We start from the raw sequence: 27,535 nt of genomic DNA on the forward strand, positions 1-27,535 counted from the left end.
ATTTATTTATTTATTTATGATAGTCACAGAGAGAGAGAGAGAGAGAGGCAGAGACACAGGCAGAGGAAGAAGCAGGCTCCATGCACCAGGAGCCCGACGTGGGATTCGATCCCGGTCTCCAGGATCGCGCCCTGGGCCAAAGGCAGGCACCAAACCGCTGCGCCACCCAGGGATCCCGTGGTCACTAACTTCTAATCAGTCAGGAAAAACCAATTTTTCAAATCTACACCAATTCCTTTGGGGAAGAAAACAGAGAACAGTTCAAATTGCAACCAAGGGCATTTGAGGAATCTGAAGATTTATACAAAAGCAAGCTCTTGATGAGTTAGACCACAGGTGGTAGAGGAGGTATTCGATGCAGGTGCCAGGCTGAGTATGCCCACAGCGGTAATCACTCAAGATATGCAACCCACCGCCAGGTGACCAGTTTGATGTTTACTAGTTAATATCTCTGCCTATTCACTTATTTAAAAATATTGGAAATGAGAATAATTCTCATAAGTTACAAAAAATGATTACATAAAACCTATCATAGAAATACTGAATGCCAAAAACCTCTAAGGCCATAAGAAATAACAGAAGAATGATTGCCACAAGAGCCATGGCCACTCTAAGTCTATGGAGAGAAAATAGTAAAGATGATTCCTGTCCTTCGTGGAATTTAAAGCAACAGAGCTCACTAAAAGGAGGACTCCACATAATCTAGAAAAGATTCCATTTTCTTTATTTTTCAGGAATGCTTTCCCACTATTCAAACCCTCAGGTAGCGAATTTTTTTTTTTTTTTTTTAGTAATTGGTGCAGAAAGTATAGTTCCTTGCAGGAAGGTTGGTTTGGCTGGAACTTCACTACCAAAGATAGAACCTCTAATGGTATCATTTTGGAAACTTTTTTCATGAAATCCTAGGGACGCTTATAACAGATCTCTAGACAGGAAGCTTTTATGCCTTTTGCTTCTTCCTCATCTTCTGGTATCATGGTGATGTTACAGGAAGATGCAAAGAGAAGGTCAGTTGCATAGACCAAACTGGGCTTTTCTGAGGAGTCTGTTTCTTTGGTTCTTACCAGATGACCTTACAGAGCATTTCCTACTGATCTGCTACCCTCATGCCTTTCTCTAAAAGCCAGCATGGTGGGCAGTGGTAGGTATTATTTGTGGCCTTGGGATTGTAAGGGTGGGTTGTAGGATGGGCAGGAAAGAGAGCAGAGGGTCCTGGTAAGTAAGGGGTGGTGACCCAAGGGTGTTGGAGTCAGTCTGGGGGTAGGGGCGGGGTGGGGAGAGGAGGGAGATAGAAATGTTGCAGGCACTACCCTTATCTCTTCATCTCAAGCTTAGCTTCTACTTTGCCAGAGCGTCCTTCCTCAGATTTAATGGAATTGTGCCCAGCTTCTATGATCCCAGCTACGGAAGACACTTAACAAAACATAGGCAAAAGGAAATTAGTGCCTTTTGAGCACAAAAAGTAGGGCCAAGCTTTCTGGAAGTTAAAGAACATAGCACTTGATTAACAAAATGTTTATCAGTCTGGTTTTGTTTGCTTGTGTTTGGGTTTGTCTGCTTTTTTATTGGGGGGGGTTGTCTGCTTTTAAACAATGCTCACTGAACAATAATGATCTCTTTGGTTGCATTTCTACAAAAAGAAAAAGTGAAGATCATCAACGTAAGGACACAGTTTGTATTGATTGTCAATAAAAACCAGTGGTCTGAAAACACTCTCACTTGAACCGCTGTTTTTGGAAATTTGAAAAACTGTGTAATTATTTCTAGATTTTTCTCATAGACGTAAAACAAAGGACAGGAAAACATTGCGAAATACCAAGATATTAACACAGAAAATGAAAATTATCCAAATCCCATGACCCGAATGCTACTGGAGTTTCTTTCCTTATTAGGTGTCAGATCCATGTCTGTTCTCCCCACGTGGCCAAGGGTGCTAGTTATTATTATCATGTACCCTGCTTTCCTACAAGTGAACTGAGCACAATTTATTACTGATAACAGAATGATTAGAGACAGCAATTATGGTATTATGTTGTAATTATAGCCTCAGGAAATACTGACGTACAGAGGAGCAGTTTGTCCCTCCACTAAATAGCCTACAGCTCCCCCCGTTTTGTCTTGTGTCTGTATCTCCTGTCGTTGCTATTTTTGTAAACCATTCCCAATTCCATCCTCATTCAGCACTGGCATCACCACCACCCCAGGGTTGAAATTTCTAATCTGGCCTGTGCAGAGATATTAGAAAGTAAAGCTTGGACACATATATGATCGTCTAACTCCCCTTCCTAAAACGTTCTGCTCTTAGAAAAAGCCGACTCCTTGTCTGGCCCCATAATCTATCTCTTTAGCTCCACCTCATCCTCTTCTCCCTTCCTCCTTCCAATGTTCCATTCTCTGGATGTGGTCTCCTCCTATTCACCCTCCTGTATTTGGTTAATCCCCATTTGTAGTGAACATATCCTTCGATGTCACTTTCTGGGGACTCTTTGCTCCCCAACTAGACTAGGTCACTCTGTACACACTCAGGACCTCTCGTTCACAGGCTTGCCAGGGATGGGCGTTTGTGAAAGTCTCCTCAACAAATAGTTACTTGTAAGTGCCTACATCATGCCAGGCATTATTTTAAACCCCGGATTGAGGGGCCTAATTCCCGGAGGATTTACTAGGAGAGGCCTTGGGAATCAGGAGCTGGATTTTCAGCCGAGAGGCCCCTTTTTATCTTCCCTGGTTCTCATCTGTGAGAACTAAATTTCCAGAGAGGCGTCGCTCTATTAAGATTTTACAAAGAATGACTGCAGGACCTACGGACCTACGGCTCAATTTAATGTTGAATTCCTGCGATCATGGCACAAGCAACAGATGTACTATTTAACTGTGAATGAACACAATTTTTTTTTTTTTTAATAAAACGCTCCGCTAGGGTAAGGATTTGTAAAAATCACTAGAACGAACTGTTCTGCAAAATAGACGTTCCACTGGTGAGGTCCACAGTCATCGCTTAGGCTACCTTCTTTTGGGGTTATATTTTCAATCCGTATTTTTAAATGTCCAGTTTGCTTAGGGAACGAAGATCTTAAGAAGTCTGTTCAGCAAAGCCTCCCCCATAGGACAACTATTGCGATCTATATCCCGTATCCAAGGCCACGGAGACGCAGGAGCCTGGAAGTGACTTACTAATGGTGAAACAGGCGCCCGACGGCTGGGTCAGACCCCCTAAGCCCCGGCGGGGCGGGTCTCCGTGCTTCTCCGCGGCGTCCTCCCCGCGCGCTGCGGGCGCCCTGCCGGGTCAGGATGCGCGGTGCCCCCGCGCGCCGCGGCCGCGTCCAGCCCAGGCCCGGGGCAGGCGAGCGGGGCTCCCAGCGCCCTGCTCTGCGCAGCTCGCGGCGCCGCCACGACCGGGCGACAGTGCTGCAGGCCGTCCTCGCTGCGCCGAGCCGCCCGCCCACCGGCCCACGAGGGCTGCCCCGGCCCCGGCCCCCGCCCCCGCCCCCGCCCCCACCCCGCAGCGAGGCCTCCAGGCCGCTCCGTCCGCCTCCCTCCGCCTCCCTCCGCCTCCCTCCCGGGCCGGAAGCCAGACTTGGCCGCCAGAGGGAGCCGGCAGTGGCCGGTGCAGGGACCGCCTCCGAGCAGCCGCGGGCTGCGGGAGGGCCCGGGCGCGCGAGGCCCAGGGCGGGTGGGACGCCGGCACCTGCTGCCCCCGGGCCAGCGGGAGGCATCCGAGGCCAGCTTTGAAGGCACCCGTTGGTATCAATGCTCAAGACAATTGCAAAAGCAAAAAAAAAAAAAGAAAGAAAGAAAAAGAAAACAGAAGAGCCCCGCTTGGGCCTCCACCCAGGCCGGGTTTGGCTGGCGGGGCCACCCGGCGCATCTGGGTTGTTTTTCCAGGGCAGCTGCAAGGATCCAGAGGGGGGGGGGTGCAGGGAGAGCAGGAGCTCTGGGTCACCCCTCCTGGTGGACCCCGGCCGCGGGGCGGCCACCGCTCGCTCCCGGCCAGGCCCTGCCGTGCGTGGCGCGTGGAGAGCGGCGCCCGGCAGGAGCCACCGGGCCCCACGCGGGCATCTCCAAACCAGGCTTTGTTCCCGAGAGCACTGGTCCCTGGTGTCCCGCACACTTCCCCCATCTTGCGGCCCAGCTCTTGAGCCCACTTTCTCCCGGGAGGAGAGCGGGCCCGGCTGCAGCGGCCTCCGCTCGGACGGCCCCCGGCCTCCAGGCAGCGCAGGCGGCGCGCGGAGCGGACCGGTGCCCCGCCACCTGCGCCCCGCCCGCAGCCCCGGGTACCTCTGCACTGTCCCGCGGGGTCGAGTCGCTGCGGCCGCCGCAGACCGGGCACGCGACCCGGATCACAGCTTCCCGCGCGCGGCGCGCCTCCGGCTACCCTGGGGCTGGCGTCTCTCGTCCCATTGGAGCGCGCGGGGACAGCGCCCTGGACGGCTGCGCCCGGCGGCCGGTTGTCAGATATCATGGACAACACCTTCCTTTCATCCTTTTATACCTGCCCTCTGCACGTGCGGAGGCTGTGGGGACGATTTGTTTTAAAAGATCCTAGCCGTGTCCCCGCACGCCACTCTGGGGGGCATCTAGTCTATGACTGTTCCCTGAAAGCGGTGGCCGCAAAGTCCATAAATAGGCGAGGGATGGTAAAGCCTGGCAGGATTTCCGCTGGTCCTGCGGCGAACTACACGTCCCAGGGAGCCCTGGAGCACGGACGCGGCGGCGCCGTCCACTTGGAGGAGGCCTTACTCAGCCCCGCAGACACGCGGGCCAATCCCCTCGCCCCGCACCTTCGGCTGGAACCTGAGTCCCATTTGCCCCCAATGATGCTCCAGCTGGACGAGCAACACCAGCTCATCTTTGTCCCGAAAAAGAGGAGCAGCGTGGTTCCTGCTGGTTTGAGCCAAACCACCGGCATCCTTCAGCTGGACAAGCCAGCGCTGCGCCCCTGATTTTCCGGGGGGAAAGCGGGGACCCGCGCGCGCCTGCACAGCGAGCCACCCCTCCCGAGGCGTGTTTGCTGCTGGGATCCGCCAACGCGCCCCTGCCCAAGCCGCGGCTGGTTGCGGCCACCTCTCACATTCCGTTTATCCGTGGATCATTTTGCGGGTCGGGCTTGTAAATGTTTAGCATTTTGCTGCTTTACTGCTTCTTTCTGGGGACAGCGCCAGCGCTTGCTGAGACTGGCGGAGAGAGGCCACTGAGTCCGGAGAAGAGCGAAATATGGGGACCCGGGCTAAAGGCGGCTGTCGTCCTACCCGCACGCTATTTCTACATTCAGGCGGTGGATACATCAGGAAATAAGTAAGTCCAGAAACAGCTCCCTAACTATTTTTGGAATGCAGTTAAAATGCATTGTTTCCCCCTTAATGTTTTATCCGCCCAAGAACTCTTTTTTTCTTTTTTCTTTTTTTTTTTTTCCACGGCGGTTTAAATTCCAGGATATTTGGATGCTATCCACATCTGGTTGTAACAGTCTTTCCCTTCGCGATCAATTTTAATCTGTAGCTTTAGAAATAATTCCGCATTAGCTCTTCTCCTGGCTGTTTGGATAGGGACTCCCACAGGACTGGAGAGACAAAGCCCCTTAGCTGGAAGTACTATTTCCACCTCCTTTTGCATAAGCTGTTATAAGGAATTTAAACCCGGTTGTTAAAAACTCGGTTGGTTCATCTTTCTCTGGCGCTGCCCTCTGTTTCAGGTAGACCTCTGCAGGTAAGCATGTTTGGAAACTCAAAAATGAAGCACTATTAGAAACTTTACAATTGAGAGGGACAGTATCAAAGTGTGAATCTCCTGCGTGTTTGTAACAAACATTAGTTAAGTCCACTGAATTCCGACAGTTAAAATGATAACTCAAAACTTAGTTTTGGGATTCACGTACTCCTGAAATGATTGTCTTTTTTTATTGGTGGATGCTGACTGTGTATATTTTATGAGAAAAAAAAAAAATCTTGGGTGTTCTAAGAAAATCTTCAAGAAGTTTTCCAAAGAAGAGGGGGAAAAAAGTTATCAATTTTGTCACTTGGCTATAACAATTGGGGGAACTAAATACCATCTTAACAATCTTAAGAGAGAGAGCACTCCCTTAAACAAACAAACAGATTTTTTTTTAATTTTTATTTATGATAGTCACACAGAGAGAGAGAGAGACAGGCAGAGACATAGGCAGAGGGAGGAGCAGGCTCCATGCACCGGGAGCCCGACGTGGGATTCGATCCCGGGTCTCCAGGATCACCCCTGGGCCAAAGGCAGGCGCCAAACCGCTGTTCCACCCAGGGATCCCCGAACAAGACTTTTATACAGTGTCACTTAGATGATACACGACCTACTAGCTTTTGCCCATGGCTAAACATGATTTATAATACTGATCTCTTAAAGAATCATTGAGAGAGACTTTTCAAAAGCTCATTATCTTCAGAGGCACCATTTGACCACAAATTTCCAGGTGCATGAAATAAAAGGGTTAATAAGAATATTTTTATATATTGGGGTGCCTGAGCAGTTCAGTCAGTTAAACATCTGTCTTCAGCTCAGATTGTGATTCCGGGGTCCTGGGATTGAGCCCCCATATGGGCTCACTGCTCAGTGGTAAGCCTGCTTCTCCCTCTCCCTCTGTCTGCCCCCCCACCCCACCCCCGCCGTTTATGCTCTCTAAGAATAAAATCCTTAATAAAAAATAAAATAAAATCCTTAATAAAAAATAAAAATAAGATTCTGTTGTTGAGTTCTATTTCATAAACAATAGGATTTTTTTAAAAAGAATATGTTTATATATAGAATGCGTAAGTGGGTTCTATGTTTATGTAAATATGTGGTCTTTACATACTCCCTTGCAATTTCCTAATATGTTTGTTATTGTGGCCGTTTGTCATCCTCTGCTGCTTTTTTTCAATCTCTGATCCATCACATTCTGATACTACAAGCGTTTGAGAGAAGCAGCAGGCATATATATGTTAGGGGAAGACTATGGAGGAAAATAGTAAGACTCACAGACTGGAGAGCATAATCGTCGTGCGTTTGTGCCTTGAAATAATCTTTGTAACTTGCTGTTCTTCCCATGACAGTTTCACATCTTCTCCAGGTGAAAAGGTGTTCCAGATTAAAATCTCAGCACCAGAAGAGCAATTCACCAGAGTTGGAGTCCAGGTTTTAGATCGAAAGGATGGGTCCTTCATAGTAAGATATAGAATGTATGCGAGCTACAAAAATCTGAAGGTAGAAGTTAAATTCCAAGGTCAACATGTTGCCAAATCTCCATATATTTTAAAAGGTGATTTGTAACCTAATTTTAAAACAACAGTATTTTTAAAGCCATATAATGGAATTTCTTACCTGTTTTGAATGCTGAGTGAAATATTTACTGTGATATTTTGTTACTTGTGTGTAATTAGGGCCGGTTTACCACGAAAACTGTGACTGCCCTTTGGAAGATAGTGCAGTCTGGTTACAGGAGATGAACTGCCCTGAAAACATTACTCAGATTCAGAGAGATCTGGCACATTTCCCTATTGTTGATCCAGAAAAGATTGCAGCAGAAATCCCAAAAAGATTTGGACAAAGACAAAGCTTATGTCATTATACCTTGAAGGATAACAAGGTATGATTTGTGATTAAGGTTTGCTTATTTCCCTTAGTGATTTTTTGCTTGTTTGTTTTGACCATTTGGCTCTAAGAAGCTACAGATTTTTATTAAAAATCATTCTGTGTCGGGGCACCCTAGTGGCTCAGTCGGTTAAGCGTCTGCCTTCTGTTCAGGTCATGATCCTGGGGTCCTGGGATCATCCCGCATCTGGCTCCTTGCTCAGCAGGGAGTCCGCTTCTCCCTCTCCCTCTACTGCTCCCCCTGCTTGTGCTTGTGCTCTGTCAGAAAAATAAAATCTTTTTTAAAAAAATCATTCTGAGGATCGTTGTGATAAGCTTTACCTCAATGAAATCTGTCAGTACTTTTAGATTAAAATAATAAACAAAATGGAAGTAAGGTTGATGGAAAATAAAGTTTCTAGGTTAACATAATAAATGTTCAATTCTCTTTTAGGTCTATATCAAGACTCATGGTGAACATGTAGGTTTTCGAATTTTCATGGATGCCATACTACTTTCTTTGACTAGAAAAGTAAGTATTTCTCTTCTCTTAGGTTTCAGCCCAGGTTTTACAATATAATTTTTAGTAGTCACAGCATCAGTGGTGTTCTATTCTGTAACTTTATTATAATACTATTCTGAAGCTTTATGTCATATAGGATACCTGTATTAATTTCCTTCGGGTTGGTGTCACAAAGTACTGCAAACTTGGTGGCATAAAACGGCAGAAATGTTTGTTCTCTCAAAGTCCTGGAGGCTAAAATGGGGAAGCAAAGTGTCAGTAGGGCCATGACCCCCAAATCCACCCCCACCCCCCTGAGACCTGTAGGGGAGGACCGTTCCTTCCTCTCCCTGTCTCTCATGGCCTACTGGCCATCCTTGGTGCTTCTTGGCTTGCAGCCACATAACTCCAGACTCTGCCCCTCATCACAGGGCTTCCCACATGTGTCTCTCCCTTCTCCTCTGGTGAGGACACTAGTCATATTGAATTAGGGCCCGCCCTGCTCCAGTATGATCTCAGCTTAACTAATTATATCTGCAACAACCATACTTCCAAATAAGGTCATTCTGAAATACTGGGGTTTGGGACTTCAGCTTATATTTTGGGGGGGACAGAATTCAACCCAGAACAATACCTTAAGGGAGAATGTCTTAGAATAAAATTGTTTTGGTACTAAACCTACTTTGAGCCCAAAGAAGGCTTACTTGTATGCTAAATCCTGTTCCTGGGTGTAATGTGCTTTTAGCAGGGTTCTAGTGGAGTATCTAACAGTCATAGTAAACTGGCTGATGGGAAAAGTATACCCACACTGTTGCCAGGTGCCTAGTAGCTATTTATTGGATAATCTGTGTCGGCGTCTTGATTGAATTACTCATGGAAAATCACAGTACCTTCTCTAGCTTGCAGAACATTTACAGTGAGTTTATTCTGAACATATTCTGAACATACAAAGCATCTATATTCCACTTCCTTTACCTAAACTAAGATGCTGGCAAGTTTTCCTTGCTCATCTGTGTTAATCCGTGGAAAAATAAGACTGCTCCTCAGGGCTCCAGTTTCTCAAGATGCTTCTCAGACTGACCAAAACTGTTCCTACTGTCTTATTTTTATATCTCAAACATTTACCGTGGTTTGACTAAAGAAAAAAAAAAAAAAAAACAGGTTCTTTTAACACATTTGTGCCGCCTGTCAGTAGAGGTGGTCTAGCTTGGAAATCACTAGTACTGGCTTTGGTGTTGGGCTTCCAGAATTCGGATTCTGGCCTCCCCCCACCCCCCCATTACTTGGGGGTAGGGTGTGGTATATTTTTTAAATGGGAACATCTAGCTCATTAACCAGGAACTAGGGTTAGAGTCCTAGTGCTTTGTGCTGTAACTGTTTTCCAGTAATTCCCTTTCTCTCTCTGATCATCCTAGAGTCTCTTGGCAGCATTAGAACTGAGATTACCTTTGTCATTTAATCTCTTTGTGAAGCCAGTCTGTTGGCCAATTTGGTTGTCACAGCAAGGAAATCTAGTGTGTGTGTGTGTGTGTGTGTGTGACAGTATTCTGAAAAATTACCCACCATTCAAATTGGGGTAATTGTCATCGCCTGAAGCTTGTGAATTTGGTTTTTCATTTGGTATGATTTCTAATGTTTATTGTGTTTCATTGCTCACTGGGTGGTCTGGCTGCACTGCAGGATAGAATATTAACCTGAATGTGGCCAAAGTGGAAAGGCAGGTAAATGCCACCCACCCAAGGAAGAAACCCGGGTGGGATTTGAGGTTGCTGAGAAAAGACAGCATGCACACCAGCCTCAAGGTGTGTAGCATTCACTTACGGCAGAGGACGGGGAGCGAGACCCAGCCCTTGCTGTGTGGTGGTCCCCCTGGGCCTGCAGATCTGTTCCCTCTGCCCTGCCCCTGTACCCACTCAGCACTGTGGCTGCAAGCATCTCACTTACCGCTGCGATGGAAGCTCCCTGACCCCTCCTTGCAGAGTCTGAAATATAGCAAGTTGGGCAGCCTAAGGGCCATGGACACCTGGCTAAATACTTAAGCAGAAAAAGAGTACATTCACTCATAAGGAGGGAGCACAGCCCAGACTTCGAGGGCTCTATCTCTTGGTAAGGAAGCCTTTCCCAGACCTGAGACCCATTCTTATGTGGCCAAGCAGGAGTGGAAAGACTGCAGCATGCATGAGGCTGCCTTTCCCAACACCTTGATCCATACATAGAAGGGATTATCCACTGCAACAAATGAAAATAAGCCATTTTCTTTTTCCAGGTGAAGATGCCAGATGTGGAGTTTTTTGTTAATTTGGGAGACTGGCCTTTGGAAAAAAAGAAATCCAACTCACAAATCCATCCAATCTTTTCCTGGTGTGGCTCCACAGATTCCAAGGATATCGTGATGCCTACCTACGACCTGACTGACTCTGTTCTAGAAACCATGGGCCGGTGAGAGACGGGTCTAAGATGACCCAGAGCCTTGGTTTTCTTTCCTTGCTGAGTTCTTTCCCAGCAGCCTTTGTGTTGTGATGGTTTGGGAGGAAAATCTATCACACTTTCTGTCTTCCAGAGTAAGTCTGGATATGATGTCTGTGCAAGCTAACACGGGTCCTCCCTGGGAAAGCAAGAACTCCACAGCTGTCTGGAGAGGGCGAGACAGCCGCAAAGAGAGACTGGAGCTGGTTAAGCTCAGCAGGAAACACCCGGAGCTCATAGATGCTGCCTTCACAAACTTCTTCTTCTTTAAACACGATGAAAGCCTATACGGTCCTATTGTAAAACACATTTCATTTTTTGATTTCTTCAAGGTATGACATCAATTGTGTCTAATCCTTTTTGTTTTTCTAAATGTCTTCATCTGGGGGAGGGAAACTGAGGCCTATAAACTATAGGGGTGAGAGATGTGAGCACCAAATTTAGTGAACATGAAGGCATGAGGCCCCAGGGACAGCTTTGGCAACATGGGTTGTACAAACTACCCAGACCTGACATTAAATATGCAGCAAGGGAGCATGGGGTCTGGGTAGAGCTAGAATTTTTTCCCCAAATGACCCTCAAGTTAAGTGCATTTCAAGTCCAAATCCTTTCTTATTATTAAATACGTGTATGTGATTTTACAAATACTTCTCCCCAGAGCATCATAACAGATCAAAGATGATATAAACCAGGTGTCTCTTATCAGACTTCCTGATGGGGAAATGTCTTGAAACCCATCCAGATGATTGCCTGGGAAGTCTGAGGATTAGGAGAACTTTCTGTATCTAAAATGTGGATTGCTCATGTTTCCTGGGGAGGGATCCATTTTCTAACCCCTTTTTCTAGGCAGTGGGGCACTGCCCGGTTCTCTAAACCACTAAATGGTTTTTAAAGACCCATGTCATGGAATTAAAGGTGGACAAAAGGTAGTCACCTGTCCTCTGTATGTGGAAAGGCAAGTGATTAACAAGCTCTATCCATGCTGCAGATGGCCAGGTTTTCATTTGATGGGTTACATGGCAACAGCTAGACTACATAATGCCATAAGTTGAATTGTCAAGTGTTTCCTCCATATGCATTTCATGGAGACTTTTGAAAGAAATGGTTGTATAACCAAAGAGAACTGTTATTAGCCATTCCTCATCAGAAGAAGTTCTATCATGCCATGGCTTTATTCCTACCTGTTGAATTTGCTACAGTGAAAGACTAATTGATTACCACAGCTCTACGAATATTTTTTTTTTAAGATTTTATTTATTTGTGAAAGAAAGAGAGAGAACACAAGCAGCAGGAGCAGCAACAGGAGAGGGAGAAGCAGACTCCCTGCTGAGCAGGAAGCCCAATATGGGACTCCATCTCAGGACCCCGGGATCACGACCTGAGCTGAAGGCAAACACTTAACCAACTAAGCCACCTACACGTCCCATATACAGATGTTTTTATTCATAGGTGCTCTTGCCCCAGAGCTTGTTAATTTCTTCAAGATTTGTGTGTAGCCATCTGATGTTTAAAAGGTATAGTTACCAGTATGGCATAGGCTGCCATCCTTAGGTGCTCACATGTGATCAGGAAAGTAGTAGAGAGATTAGAGAATCACAATAAATCTGTCTTTCCAGGCACCTGGGTGGCTCAGTGGTTGAATGTCTGCCTTTGACCCAGGTTGTGATCCTGGGGTCCTGGGATCGAGTCCCGCATTGGGCTCCCTGCCAGGAGTCTGCTTCTCCCTCTGCCTATGTCTCTGCCTCTCTCTCTGTGTGTCTCTCATGAATAAATAAACAAAATCCTTTAAAAAAAAAATCTGTTTTTCCTAGGACAGCACTCATTATTTTATTATCTGCTTTAACGTTGTCAGACTTGTGGCCCCTTTGTGAAATTTAGGAGAGCACTGCAAAAAGTTGTTAGCTCTAGGTCAGGTGTTATATGATAGCATTTACTCCATGGCAGAGGCAGAGGGCAACATCTGGCCTGTTTGTACCTGACAATGATGAGGCCAGAAGTGTGGGAAGAGGAGAATTAAAAGTGGGAAAAAGAAACTTAATGAGGCTTTTGTTTTACTGCTGACTTGCAGCACAAGTATCAAATAAATATTGATGGCACTGTCGCAGCATATCGTCTGCCATATCTCCTAGTCGGTGACAGTGTTGTGCTAAAGCAGGACTCCATCTACTATGAACACTTTTACAATGAGCTGCAGCCTTGGACACACTACATTCCAGTTAAAAGCAACCTGAGTGATCTCCTAGAAAAACTCAAATGGGCAAAAGATCACGATAAAGAGGTAAGGTCAGTCTTTTCTACCCTCAATATCAGAGGTTCATTTTAAATGTTTTGTACCTGAAAAGCATTTAGGATGCACAGATATAGACCCTTACCTGTAAATGGGAAGCCATCTCCCCATGGTAGCACATCAGTCCTCAGGGTGAACACAGGCATCAGATCTTGGATTAACTATATATACTCTGCACTCAAAACAAAAAGCTGAATATTGGCCTTGAGTATGCTCTCTCTTTTGGTCAGGTTGATCAGAGCCCCAAGCACTGCCTACCTCTACAGGCAATATGAAAATTAAGATGGCCAGACTGGCAGGAAGCAAAACTAACTGCTATAGATAAATATGCAGAATTGCATCAAGTAAACTTCAAACGAATTGCTGAAAATTGTCGAGGCAGTGTATTAAGCTTTGTCTTGCATTTACTTTACAAAGTCATTGTTACTTCATTTAATGTGTGCCCTCTCTCTGCAAGAAAGGCTTAATTCTAGAAGGTCCAGTATGATTCCTCACACCTGCAAGTCTAAAAAACCTCCCTTTAATTTGAGCATACCCTCTTAAGTGTTCCCTTTACTGCAGAAGACTCCCCTCAAAGATACTCTTCCTGCATTGTCCTACTATATGGGGACTCTGAAGATCAGTGTGCATACGTCTGCATGGGAGAGAAAAAAATGTGTTTCATTAAAGGCCTTTGTTGTCATTGTTCCCACAGGCAAAGAAAATAGCAAAAGCAGGACAGGAATTTGCAAGAAATAATCTCATGGGCGATGACATATTCTGTTACTATTTTAAGCTTTTTCAGGTCAGTATTTTCTAAAAGAACAGACATACAATTTGTAACTGGACATGTTAGCCGCAAATAATATTTCACTTAATAGTTTCTAAACTAATATAAGAGGATATATACAAGAGAAGTATGTATACTTCTCTGTGGGCAAAAACCAGAGACCAACATCAAATAGTGATAAAAATAGTACAAAACCAAAGATCAGCTGGAGGGAAATGCTACAGTATCATGGGAAAAGTGTTTATGTTGGCACTCTGTGCTATATGGTTAGGAAATTGGCCTCTGGTCCTGCAAAGTTGCTGCGTGTGGATGTGTGTTTTCTGTATGTACAATCTTGATGCTGCTTTACCAATTCTTTGTTTAAACAGTGCATGGTATCTTCAGACCTATAACACTGACCCCCATATGAGCCATGACATCTCTTGAAAAGTATTTTCATAGATCTAAGCATTTAGGGATTATAATCAAAGTATATCTGATAATTTAAAAGGCTGTTTTTTAAAAATACAGTAGTAAATAAGTAGTTTATCTCAGAATTGCAGGTCTTGAGCCCCAAATCTTAGACTCTGTTGCAGAACAAAGTTGGTCTGTTTCTGGTCTGCACTGACTCCTCCACCTTTTTCACCTTCCCAGGGGGATGTGCAGGGCTGGAGAGGATGAAGTGTATAAACTGAAGGATCAGGGGATTTACCATCTGAATTCCTAAAGATCCACAGGGTTGTGTTCCTTCATTCTAGTGCATCTACTAGAGCATAACCACCCAGCCCAGAGCTTAACACAGAGCAAGCGCATTATGAACAAAGGTGGTGGCTGAGGCTCTGTGAGCCATGTTGGGAATACACTCTGTCCTCAAATTCCTAATCAAGAGGAGATCCTGTGCACAGTTATTGTCACTACAAGGCAGATGGTGGCAAAATCAAACCCAATAAGTTGTATAAATGAAGGAGAGGTCCATTTGCAATAGGCAGCTAGTGTCCAAAAGGCAGCCACCTCTCAGAATCTCTGTTGTTGGGTGTTTAAAGGGAGCATGAAGAATTGTGTGTATCACAGTTTGTTAGATATGAGTTAAAAAGGACCATATTTTAGCAAATTCCAGTGCATCTAATTTGGTGAATGTACTTCAAATTACATACGGAACACTTTTGAATTGTTGCTTACACAGGAATATGCCAGTCTGCAAGTGAGTGAGCCCCAAATCCGAGAGGGCATGAAGAGGGTAGAACCACAGACGGAGGACGACCTTTTTCCTTGCACGTGCCATAGGAAAAAGGTAACCAGAGTTAGCCAACCTCACAGTAAGACATAGTGCGGTTCTAAGTCCTCGCTCATTCCTGTATCATTCAGCCAGGCAGCAAGTATTTGAGCTCCTCTGGGAGCCCTCATGCAGTTCAGTCTGCCGGAGAGGTGGATGTCACGGACAATGGCCAAGCCCAAGAAAGGGCACTGACATGCAGATAAGAGAGAAGACACGGAGTCCCCCCAGCAAAGTGGAGGAGAGCCTTTTTCGAACACGAGAATTCAGATTATGTGGCATTCAAATAGATGCTTACATGTGAAAACTATTTTCACATGTATCATGGGAGATTGGTTTGACAAAGTTCATTATCTCAATTTAGAGATGAAAAAAAGATATAACCGTGATCATCCATTTCATCAGATTATTCATGTAAGAGCCATCTCTGTTGATACCAGCGTATACTGATTTGATTTATAAAAGACAGATTCATAGAGACTTGTAAGGCTAAAAAGGACCTTCAGGGTCATCCAGTAAGTGCCTTCATTTTATGGTTAACAAAATGAGCCTGAAGAAGAATTTAGTTCAGAATCATCTAGCTGGATAGCGAAGCTAGGACCAAAAAACATTCTCCATCATCAGATTGTGTGCCTGCTTGTGTGTAAAGACATGACGTAGGAGAGGAGAGTTGTTTTGATTGCAGTTAGTTTTTGTATAAAATTGTAGTATAGACCATACATATATATCTTAGATATATATAGATACATATACAAGCTTAACAGTATTCTTTTTTTTTTTTTTAAGATTTTACTTATTTATTCATGAGAATACACAGAGAGGGGAGAGAAAGAGAGACAGGCAGAGGGAGAAGCAGGCTCCATGCAGGGAGCCCGACGTGGGACTCGATCCCGGGTCTCCAGTATCACGCCCTGGGCTGAAGGCGGCGCTAAACCGCTGAGCCACCGGGGCAGCCCCAGCTTGACAGTATTCTAAGCAATGTCCTCATATCACTAAACGGACAAACTCAAAACTGTGGTATTGTGACCAAAGATAAGAAGGCAGATTTGGCAATTATTATGCCTATCTCACAAGGAGCTTTAACAGGCATGGTTAGGGGACACCGGCCTTCCCCGCAGGGAACCTGCTTCTCCCTCTGCCTATGTCTACTTCTCTGTGCCTCTCATGAATAAATAAATAAAGTTTTAAATAAAAATAAAAGAAATAGTTGCCACTCTCCCCAGTGGTGTGACAGAACCAGTTTATACAAGGCCACTGACTGTGACATATTCAGGAATTTTGCATACTGGTTAATTTCTGGTAGCTTGGAATATGCCTGGTGGGAGAGTCACCATGACAACAACAGGTGCTACAAATCAGAGTTTTGGTTATTTTGTTTTTATTTTTGGGGGAGGAGTACTGACTGGCCACTAAGTAACTAACCGTCCCTCCCACCAAAAGTGGTACTAAATCCATTTTAACCCCTGTCAGTGCTGGAAGTTCATAAAATGAGTTAAAGCCATTGACCAAACAAAAATTGCCAGAATCAGGAGCACCTAGCGGGTTCAGTCAGTAGAGCATGTGACGCTTGATCTCAGGGTCATAAATTCGAGCCCCACATCGGGTGTAAAGATTACTTAAAATCTTTACAAACAAAATGCCAGAATTGAAATGTACACCCTCATAAGATTTGTGATTTGGTATCATAACACTTGCCTCCAGATGAAACTGGGCAGCTTCTTTCTCCAGTCCTCTTTTTTTTTTTTTTTTCCCCTCTTCATCTAAGTGATTTTGAGGAGTGCCAAATCAGTATCTTCACTGACTGGTGGCCTAGAGGCTCTGTTAATTTCTTCTTCATTGTCTGCATTCACCCTTCACTGACGTGATTCACAGCACAAGGCCCTTTACAGGAATGCAGACACACATGTTTGTGTTGCCCATCAGTAGTCTGATAGAACACAACGTGACTTTCCCCAGGGGTGATTCCAAGCATAGTCCTAGACCCTATGAGCTTCCAGCACCAACTTGTCTGTTTTCCTCTTCCCATTGTTTTTTTTTTTTAAGATTTTATTTACTTATTCATGAGAGACACAGAGTGAGGCAGAGACACAGGCAGAGGGAGAAGCAGGCTTCCCACAGGGAGCCTCATGCAGAACTTGATCCCAGGACCCTGGGATCATGCCCTGAGCGGAAGGCAGACACTCAACCACTGAGCCACCCAGGCACCCCTCCTCCTCCCATCTTGAGAGGAAAATAGTTAACATAAGTTTTCTTGACTCATGTAAGACTTCTTGATGACACTAAATATTTTGCTTCTTAATTGCAGACCAAAGATGAACTCTGATATACAAAATACCTTCCTTTCAAATAATGGTGCTCTGAAGACTCTTCTTAACTGAAAAGAAGAATATTTTTAAAATATTAATTCCATGGACAATATAAAATCTGCTACGTGATTGTCTGGATTATAAACATGTTTCTTCTTATTACACAGTATTCCCATGACGATCCTTCAAGGCACAGTTTTAAAATTTTATAATAAAACCACTTTTATTTTAAAGGCCTATGTTGTTCTGATTATTGGCCGTGTTTGGACTATAGAGTGGTGCACAGAGGAGTCTGGCCTCGGTGTGGAGCATCACAGCAGCCACCACCCACCCGGACACATGGTTTATATGACAAAGCAATGAACTGCGGTCTTTATGCCACGTTACTTTGGAGATTCAGTCTCATGGCCAAACATAATTCTAACACCTATACCTTACAAGGCCTTTCATGACCGGCCCCTGCCTGCAACCTTAATCCAGTTTCTCACCACTTCCTAATATGTACCCTGTGGTCCAATAATACCAGCCCCTTACCATTCTGTCGACGCCTTGTTTCTTACAAGGTTATGCTTTCTCTTTGTCTGGAATGCCAGGACTCTCTTCTTCTGGCTTGGATACCCTCCAATGCACATCTCAGAAACGCCTCTTCTAAATCTGCTCATCTGCATACTTGTATCACTGTAGTTACCCTGAGGTGTGGTAATGATCTCATCATCACCAAAGCTGAAGCAATTTGACTGTAGAGACCATGATATTCCATATAATCTAATAGGGTGCAGGTGCCTGCAACCAGAAAGGCTCAACGAATATCAGATATGTGAATACTGAAAACCACTTTGAAATGGGGTTAAGAGAATTAAAAAGAAGCTAGAAAGCCTAACACAAACCATAACAATGTCCTACAAATCATTTTTTTTAAGATTTTATTTATTAATCATGAGAGACACACAGAGAGAGGCAGACATACAGGCAGAGGGAGAAGCAGGCCCCATGCAGGGAGCCCAATGTGGGACTCGATCCAGGGACTCCAGGATCAGGCCCTGGGCCAAAGGCAGATGCTCAACCACTGAGCCACCCAGAATCTCCCTACAAATTCTATTTATTTATTTATGTATGTATGTATTTATTTATTTATTTATTTATTTATGATAGTCACACACACAGAGAGAGAGAGAGAGGCAGAGACACAGGCAGAGGGAGAAGCAGGCTCCATGCACCGGGAGCCCGACGTGGGATTCGATCCCGGGTCTCCAGGATCGCGCCCTGGGCCAAAGGCAGGCGCCAAACCGCTGCACCACCCAGGGATCCTCCCCTACAAATTCTTTTACCCAATAGTTTCCCTTCTATCTAGCTTTCGATTAAATATTGCAAATTTTTTAAATTGTGGGATGTATCCTATACACAGAAGAATATAAAAGAATATATCTGCATTTTGCAAATAATTATAAGAAAACAGCCACGTAATTACTAACAAAGATACTTTGCTTGACGAAGCTTTAGTCAAGCTCCTGAACTTTCAAGGGCTATCTGCATTTCTTCGTAAAATCTGGTTTGGGCAAAATCTCTGCTAAGTTGATTTAGAATCTTCATTCTCCATATCTGATCACTCTTGTTGTCTAATGGGGTTCCTGGTCCTCCACCATCCCCCAAGTGATTGATTATGCTGGCATAGTCTCAGCAAGAACCCTGTTGGGTCAGATTTGCCAGAATCTACACCCTCCCCCCCATCCCCCCATAACCCTGATGATTCCCAGTAATTTTCTATCCACTGACCTCTACCCTGCCCCTTGGCTGTAAATCCCCACTTGCCTGTGCTGTATTAGGAATTAAGCTGGTTCTATACTGAGATCTCTTTTCCCCTTTATTGCAATAATCCTGAGTAACTTTTTTTTTTTTTTACCACTTTACTGTCTAGCTCTGATTTTACTTTGATATTACCAACACAGGTTGAGAAATGAAAAAACTGTTTCCTTAGAAGTGCCCTCCTGTTGCTCACCCTATTATCCCCTGCTCTTCTGTTCCCACTTGACCACTGTTGTGATGGTTGGGATCATCTTTCCCTTGCACTAATTTACAGTGTTACCACCTACATATACTTCCTTAAGCAATGTAGTTGAATTTTGCCTATTTTTAAATTGATATAAATGGAATCACACTGAACATATTTTTGCTGTTACTTGCCTGTTGATGTATATAGTGACAGTCCATTTGATAGAGGAGAGCTAGATTCTTGTCTCACAGAGTCAAAGAATGAATTTCTCAGACCACAGAGAGTGAGCAAAGTGATAGAAGTTTAAGCAGAGATACAGAGAAAGCTCTCAGAAGTGAGAGGGGTCCCAACAGCGTTGCCACTGGGGTCTTTTAGGGCAGACTTTTATTAAAGCCTAGCCAGGGAGCCTACAGCCTTGAGATTCTTGTGCAGCCTTGGTTTGAGCAGGGACCATTGATAACACCTTAATGACATTTCTTTGTGGCCTGGTGTGTTTCTGTGATTAGTAACCATCAAAAGGAGATACTCCCTAACATTTTGGAGCTAGGGAGCCAGGTTTTTTTTTTTTTTTTCTGTTTTTACTGTCTTATTGCTGTTTTCCTGGAATGGGTAGGAGCCTGACTTTGGGCAATTCCCTTAGCTTTCTCTGCCTAGCCCCATCTGCCCTGAACTCATTCCTACATCACATTCACTTATACATGTAGACAGGATTTCATTGTATGAATAGGATCGCCCTTTTATACATTCTGTTATAGCTGGACATTTGGGTTGTTCTTATTTTTTGGCAATTCCAATGAAAGCTACTATGAGCATTCTTACTCATGTTTCCTGGCTCCATTTGCTTAGGAATAACATTACTGGTTTATAGAGTATGTACGTCTGCAATTTTACTAGATGATGTCAAACAACGTTCCAATTTGATTGTCCCAATTTACATTCCCAGCAGAGTCAAGGATTTCCAGTTGCTTTACCTCCTTGCTAACACTTGAAATTATCAGACTTTGAAAATTGTTTTGCTAATCTAGGGTAAAATGATAATATTATGTTTTAAATTCTCATGTCTCTAGTTACTAATGAGGCTGACCATCTTTTCATATGGTAACAAGCCTTTGTGTTGCATTTCTTATACAATTTTTATTTGTTTATTTACTGTCTTTTTTTTAAAGATTTTGTTTATTTATTCATGAGAGACACACAAAGAGAGAGAGGCAAAGACACAGGCAGAGGCAGAAGCAGGCTCCATGCAGGGAGCCCTACGTGGGACTCAATCCCAGGTCTCCAGGATCACGCCCTGGGCCTAAGGCAGGTGCTAAACCGCTGAGCCACCAGGGCTGCCCTTTATTTACTGTCTTTACTTCATTTCTCTACTAAGTTGTTTGACTTCCTGGTAGATTCATAGAATTATATTTTAGAACTAGTACTTTGTTGATTGAACCCGCCACATACCTTCTTCAATTCTTATTGCAATGTCTTAGATTCTTATTGCAATGTCTTTTAATGTTCAAAAGATGATGATTTCTTTCTTTCATAAATTTTTTTATCTTTTTTTAAAACTTTATTTATTTATTCATGAGAAACACACAGAGAGGCAGAGACACAGGCAGAGGGAGAAGCAGGCTCCATGCAGGAGCCTGACGTGGGACTCGATCCAGAGTCCCCAGGATCATACCCTGGGCACTAAGCCGCTGAGCTACCAGAGCTGCCCTTTCTTTCATAATTTTTTATGGGTTGTTCTGAGGATCGGTACAGACATTTCGATTTGCACACAATTCTTAACGTACATACCAAAAATTTTATTAAAAAATCATGTAGTTGTGATTCTTTTTAAAAAGTGACTCCAGTGACTTTCCAGCTTAAAATTTGGAGGCAAGTTTTCCTTAATAGTATATCAAGCACTAATATCTTCCAATGTTGATATGCTGTTTTATTAACAGCATTAAATGCCTGACTATTAAATGCACGACTGATTCTCAATTGCCATTTATATGCTTTGTATTATAGGATATAAAAACTACCCCATTTATGGAATGCTGAGCTAACACCCAAGACAATCAAAGCCTCTCATATTCACTATCCCACTATTTTCTGGTTGCAGCAAAAACATAAACCAGCAAATAATTTCACTTCTTAAAAGAAAGAAAAGTATTTACACTTAAGAAATGGGATGAGTTGGAATTCCTTCTATTGTTTCTAGAGCTACTAGAAAAAAATTGCATTTACAAAACAGTTGATAAAAATACTCTGGATTGTACAAGAAAGAAGACAAGGACCACTGCTAAGGCATGATGTTAATTAGACTTGGCTTCTTTCTCTTGCTTCATCAGAAGCTGAACTCTCTTCATTCTAGTTTCTCCATTTTCTCCAGGTTTTATTTCTTGGTTAGCCACTTCAGCCTGGTTTCCCTTTGTTCTCCTTTTCCCTTTGGTTTGCACTTTTTTTGTCTGGAGATTTATCCTTTTCTGCTGCCTATTTTGGCTTTATTTCTACTTTTGCAGGAACAGGTTTGGCCAACAACCTCCCCCAGCCCTGCATGGAGCTGACCTTCGTGTTGGGCATGTGGATAGCAGGGTCAGCACACAGAGAGTCTTCTCAAAACCTGGCTGCCTGGCCACTGCCACTCCTACTGCCCCAAAAGATGGTAGCACAGGAGCAGGGGGAAGGGGCAGAGGGAGAAGCAGACTCCCTGCTGAGCAGGGCACCCAATGCGGGACTCTATCCCAGGACCCTGAGATCATAACTTGAGCAGAAGGCAGATGCTTGACCTACAGAGCCACCCAGGTGCCCCATCAATATTTCCTTTTATGGCTAGTGCTTTTTGTAACTTGTTTAAGAAATCCTTCCCCTACCAACACCCCCCATCACTGAGCCAGTTTCCTATGTGTAAGTTGCCTTCTGTGTAAATTTCCAGAGCTGCCTCAGCAAATTATTACAACTTGGTGACTTAAAACAGTAAAAATTTATTCTCTCAGGGCCCTGGAGGCCAGAAGTCTGAAATTAAGGTGTAGGCAGCATTGGCTCCTTTCAGAAGCTCCTCCTTTCATGCCTCTCTTCTAGCTTCTGGTGGCGTCTAGCAATTCTTGGTGCTTCTTAGCTCTTAGACACATCACTCCAATCTCTTCCTGGGTCTTCACAGTGATTTCCCCCTCTGTGTGTCTCTGTATTGTCTTCTTCTCTGTCTCTTATAAAGACACTAGTCATTAGACTTAGGGCCCACCCTAAAACCAGGATGATCTCTGTTGAAAGCTTTAATTATATGTGCAAAGACTTTATTTCTAAGTAAGTACATTTCACAGGTAGGCATGTTAGGACTTGGACATATCTTTTTTGGGCCACCATTCTACCCACTACATCTTCTAAAAACATTCCTTTTGAAATTAGGAGCAGCACGAGGATTCCCACATCACACACTACTTACTGTTCAATATACTGCTGGAAGCCTGAGCTAGCACAGGAAATCTAAAAAACAAAGTAGAAAGTAGGGTTGAAAAATAACCAATAAAATTGTCATTAAAAGCAGATTACCAGGCACCTGGGTGGCTCAATGATTGAGAGTCTTCCTTTGGCTCAGGGAGTGATCCTGGGGTCCTGGGATAGAGTCCCAGATTGGGCTCCCCAAGGGAGCCTGCTTCTCCCTCTGCCTGTGTCTCTGCCTCTCTCTCTCTCTGTCATGAATACATAAATAAAATCTTAAAAAAAAAAAAAGATAGCACACCTGGGTGCCTCAGCAGTTGAGTATCTGCCTTCGGCTCAGGGCATGATCCTGGAGTCCTGGGATCAAGTTCCACATCGGGCTCCTTTCGTGGAGCCTGCTTCTCCCTTTGCCTATGTCTTTGCCTCTCTCTCTATGTCTCTCATGAATAAATAAATAAAATCTTTAAAAAAAAAAAAGAAATTAAAACAAATAAAAGCAGATAACCAGCCTCAGTATACAGAAAACCCAAAAGAATCTACAGATAAATTGTTGTAATTTACAAGAGAATTTTGCATTTGCTAAATATAAGACCAACATAAAAAGTTCAATTGCATTTCAACATACCAATTAGTAACAGAAAATGAAATAAAAATGTTTAAGATGGCACTTACAATAGCTTTGAAGACTCTGAAGTACATATTTAAGGAACTGACTCTAACAAAAATGGACAAGACCTTCACAGAGAAAATTACGAAAACCTAAAAAGAACTAATGAAATTGAAAAATATTACATGTTCATGGATTGGCTAAATCGATGTGAAAGATGTTATTTCTCCCCACATGGTATATAGAGTCAAAGTAATATCAACCAAAATATGCCCTGCCTCTTATTATGTGGAACTTAGTGAACTTCTTCTTTAAAAATGTACAGGCCCAGGGGCACCTGGGTGGCTCAGTTAGATAAGTGTCTGTCTGCCTTCAGCTCAGGTCATGATCTCAGGGTCCTGGGATCAAGCCCCACACAGGGCTCCCTGCTCAGCGGGGAGCCTGCTTCTGCCTCTACCTCTGCTGCTCCTCTGGCTTGTGCACTCTTTCTCTGTCTCTCTCTCTCAAATAAATAAATAAAATTTAAAATAAAATAAAAATGTACAGGCCTGTAAAGTACAAGAAAAATTAAACTCTCTAGAGGAAGGATGAATTGGGAGAAGTTTCCCTACTATGAAGCAAGACTTTTTATAATCCTATAATATTTAAGACCATGATATTAGTGCAGGGATACAAAATATAAAACAATAACAGAATAGTGCTGCATAAACAGACGCAGAGCTGTGCATATGTGGAAAATCAGTCTACACTCAGAACTACAGGAAGGTTTGGAGAAAGGTTGCACAGTGCGGTGCAAGGAGTTGGGTTTAATGATTCTGGTTCCAATTCCAATGTGTGTGTGGGGGGCGGGGGGGGGGGGGCGGCGTTCCCTACACTACCAAGCAATTCTCAGACACCAGCAGCGTATCCTAGAATTCAACTCCATTCTGACACTGTCTACATGGAGATGGCATCAGATTCCACAGGTTATGAGCTGAGCCCCATGAGACTGCCATCTACTTCAGACTGCAATCCCAAATCCAGGTTGTTCAGACCAACTGGCTATAAATCATAGATTACTATGACCCCTTCTTTGGTTTCAATTAATTTGCTACAATGGTTCACAGAAACCAGGAAATCATTTTACTTGCTAGATTACTGGTTTGTTACAAAGGATATCAAAGGGTATGAATCAACAGCCAGATAAAGAAATACTCAGAATGAGGTCTTCAACTAAGGAGCTTTTGTTTTGGGGCCCAGTGGCACATGGTTCTGGCTCACCACCCTGGAAACTCTCTGAGCCCCATCCTTTTGGGGTTTTATGGATGTTTTATCATAGAGACATGACTGATGGAATCATTGGCCATAAGTGATTGACTCAACCTCAAACCCCTCTCACCTCCTAGGGTAACCCACTAGCCACCTGGCTGGTTCCCTTGGTAACCATCTCCCATTCCTAGCTACTTTACAAGTCATCTCATTGCCATGACAAAAGACGCATTTATCACTCTCAGGAAATTCTAAGGGTTTTATGAGGTAGGTGCCAGAAATGGGGATAAAGACCAAAAATATATTCCTTATTATAAATCACAATATCACAGGTATCCATATATGGAAGAAAAGCAATTCAATCCCTAGTACACAGTATATCTAAAGATCAATTCCAGGAGGATTAGACAAAAATGCAAAACATACTATTTTTAAGCACCAAAGAGGCTGTCTCTATCTTATGCTAGTAGTAAAAACTTCAGCAGCTGAAATGGCTGAAGAACTATTATTTCCTTTACTCCGTGGCTCTGATAAAGTCCTAGGAGTTACTACCAAAACCTCTAGAAGTTTCCAGAACATGTGTTCCTCATTGCACAAGTCTTTTTTCGCCTCAGCCTGAGAAGGTTGCCATTTCAATCTATCACAATGGCATTGCCACTGACGGCCTGTGCATGTTCCCTGGGCCTCAAATGACCTGCTAGCATAGCAGGAATTCCTTTTCTGAACACCATGTCTACTAGTAAATATAGGTGAAAAGTAGGTGCTGACAGGATGGCATTCATAATACATCTCTGCTTGTCTTATAAATCTTTTGTTTAAGTGTAAATGAGGAGAATTGAAGATTCCAATGAGGAATTCAGGAGGACTGACTTTGTTGAGTGTAGAATGTGTAACCTGTTGATGGATGGTAACCTTGGCACGTCTCATGGGTCAGCGTCCTTCAAAGTCTGGTTTGGAGAGCCAGATTTTCAGTTTGAACATTTGAGCTGGGTTTGAGAAGTTGAATTGAAAGCTTCGTATGCTCATATAAAAGTACCTAAATTTTTTTCCCTCTCCAAAAAATCATTTTTTTGCAACTTTTTCACTTTTCTGCAATTTTTTTACTCAACAATGCCTCAAAGATCATGGGAAGATATGCCTGCAGTTGTAATGCTTCTTGTGGTGTGAGAAATCTGGCATGTCCCCAGATTTCCCCTACCCATCAAGGGTTCATAGTAAAATAGTCCTGCTGTTGACATTACAAAAAAAGAAAAACAATAACAGACAAATAAGAAAACCACAATACATCATGGATCTGTTTCTGAAAGAGGATTTTTGCTACTTCCATTTGGAATGAAAACTTTCTAATTGATCAAATTCTTCTTTCCAGCTTTCTCTTAAATTAGGAAAAAGATTCTGGGAACAAAGCATTCCCTGAATGGAACCAAAACCACACCCGTCGGGCAATAAGAACTTCTCTGAACCAACAAGACCCCATGTGATTCACTCAAGACCACGATCTGGCACTTTGGAGATGGTCTTTGAGACACTAGTCTATTGCCTTCTGGGTGTTGGCTTCACTGAAGTAAACTCCTTTCTTTTGTCACCACCACTCGTTTCTGCCTTTGGATTTTGTCAGTAGGAGCAGCTGAGCCTGGTCTGTTTGGGACCCCAGGGAGCCAGGTCCTCTCACACTCCTGGGCCCCAGCTACCTTTCCATAGTCTTACATTACATTTTTCTTAAGAAGAATATCTGGGATATGGAGAGAGGATATGGCTATAAAGAGTAGATTGAGGCATACTTGTGGTGATGGATTAGTACTGTGTCTTGATTACAGTGCTGGTTACCAGAATATACCATGTGATAAAACTATACAGAACCCATGCACACACACGCACATGCACACACACGCACATGCACACACGCACACAAATGAGTGACGAGAAACAGGGCAGTTACCACCTGCACTGGGCTTGGAGTAGATTTATTCATCTAAGAAATAGTGATTTGCCAGGCATGACTGCACACACAGGAGATTCGAGGTAAAACAATCACAACAAAACACTCTGCTTCATGGAGAGTTTACAGTTCAGTGAGGCAACACACATTCACAATATATTAGGGGACTAGGATAGAAGGATGGAAAGAGTGGGTGAGGTGATGAGGGAAGTCCACACTGAACAAATGACATGCAAGCAACGAGCCCAAGGAGATGCAGGGTGAGCCACTGGAGGAAGAAGACCCAGGACAAAAATCCTGTACTGGAGGCATGTCTGGTGGGTTCTGGTGTGAGGACAGCAAAGAGATCTGGGCGCTGAGAGCTGAAGGAGCCAGGGAAGGTGACCAATAGGAAATAGAAAGGTGAGAAGTGACAGGACTGATCATATTGTTAAAAAGAAAGCCACAGGCCCCCAATACAGTCACTTATATTAAGATCCCACATTAGCAAACCATGACTTAATACTAACTTAACTGTAGTTTTGATTCCCCCCACCAGCACCACCACCAATGTAACCTTTAACCAGTCAACATGGAATTTCCCAGTCAGCACCACAGTACTAGGAAATTTACTGATAGACCCTTCCGTTCCCCTCAGGAGAAGGACCTTGCCTAAGACAATCCATTACTTGTTAATAATTTCCTTTCCCCATAAGCCCCCACCTTTAAAAACCTTTCTTCTTCCACAGTTTGATGGAGCTCCCTTTTATTTGCTAGATGGGATGCTGCCCAATTCATGAATTATTCAATAAAGCCAATTTGATCTTGTAAGGGCCAAGGGCAGCTGCCTCAAAATGTGTCACTTTGGCATATTGATTATTTTAAATAAGAATTACTTAAGAGACAACCCGTGCAAGGACACTCAGACCCTCTTCTGTCCCTCTGAAAGCAGGAAATGAATCTCCCATCAGAAAGGTACCCTCCCTGTACCAGGAGGTAAAGAGTCATCCTTACCATCAGAGATGGAAAATGTAGAGCTGAAAAAGCTGTATAAACAACCTTTGTTACTTTTTACTAATTTGTTCCCACAGCGAAGTTCTGTTTAGAATTCCTCACAGATTGAAGCCCCCAGAGTTTTCTTTGTCCTGTCAATTCTTCACAGATTTATTGTCTCTGTCTAAAAAGTATAAAAACTGCCTGTCTT

General features: G+C 43.7%; 2 protein-coding genes and 1 long non-coding RNA gene across 8 annotated transcripts in view; 2 read left to right on the forward strand and 1 right to left on the reverse strand.

Moving 5' to 3' along the window:
* The window catches only part of LOC144287751 (uncharacterized), a 38,943-nt gene extending 38,888 nt beyond the window's left edge, over positions 1-55 (forward strand). The window contains exon 3 of the long non-coding RNA XR_013355514.1: positions 36-55. This is a non-coding gene — a long non-coding RNA (uncharacterized LOC144287751). The remainder of the gene's footprint in view (positions 1-35) is intronic.
* BIVM (basic, immunoglobulin-like variable motif containing) overlaps positions 1-4,670 on the reverse strand; it is a 39,859-nt gene extending 35,189 nt beyond the window's left edge. Inside the window, exon 1 of one of the 3 annotated variants that reach the window (XM_077855026.1) lies at positions 4,279-4,670. The gene's annotated coding sequence lies outside the window, so the exon portion shown is untranslated. Of the gene's footprint in view, positions 1-3,174; positions 3,327-4,278 lie in introns of those variants that run through there. The other 2 variants (XM_077855024.1, XM_077855025.1) reach the window with 2 other exon arrangements.
* A 137-nt stretch (positions 4,671-4,807) lies between these two features.
* POGLUT2 (protein O-glucosyltransferase 2) lies at positions 4,808-25,909 on the forward strand. Of its 4 annotated transcripts, none has more exons than XM_077855020.1 (10): positions 4,808-5,295; positions 7,059-7,264; positions 7,386-7,591; positions 8,030-8,107; positions 10,344-10,516; positions 10,638-10,875; positions 12,612-12,821; positions 13,525-13,614; positions 14,762-14,869; positions 25,799-25,909. In XM_077855020.1, exons 1-10 carry the CDS (start codon positions 5,114-5,116, stop codon positions 25,892-25,894), a joined length of 1,587 nt encoding a protein of 528 aa, XP_077711146.1. In that variant the 5' UTR covers positions 4,808-5,113; the 3' UTR covers positions 25,895-25,909. The 4 variants fall into 4 exon arrangements, with proteins under 4 accessions (XP_077711146.1, XP_077711147.1, XP_077711148.1 ...); XM_077855021.1 differs by having other exon boundaries at positions 25,783-25,890; XM_077855022.1 differs by lacking the exon at positions 25,799-25,909 and adding an exon at positions 17,157-17,394 and having other exon boundaries at positions 4,810-5,295.
* The last annotated feature ends 1,626 nt before the right edge of the window (positions 25,910-27,535 follow it).

The sequence above is a fragment of the Canis aureus genome, chromosome 17, assembly GCF_053574225.1.
Source record: "Canis aureus isolate CA01 chromosome 17, VMU_Caureus_v.1.0, whole genome shotgun sequence".
NCBI classification, from domain to species: domain Eukaryota; kingdom Metazoa; phylum Chordata; class Mammalia; order Carnivora; family Canidae; genus Canis; species Canis aureus.

What these genes read in the sequence shown, in the direction of transcription:
- POGLUT2 (XM_077855020.1), top strand. Translation starts at nt 5,114, where the DNA reads ATGTTTAGCATTTTGCTGCTTTACTGCTTCTTTCTGGGGACAGCGCCA. An exon ending in GTGGATACATCAGGAAATAA is followed by an intron (nt 5,296 to 7,058) that starts GTAAGTCCAGAA and finishes TTCCCATGACAG; the next exon opens with TTTCACATCTTCTCCAGGTG. An exon ending in ATACCTTGAAGGATAACAAG is followed by an intron (nt 7,592 to 8,029) that starts GTATGATTTGTG and finishes ATTCTCTTTTAG; the next exon opens with GTCTATATCAAGACTCATGG.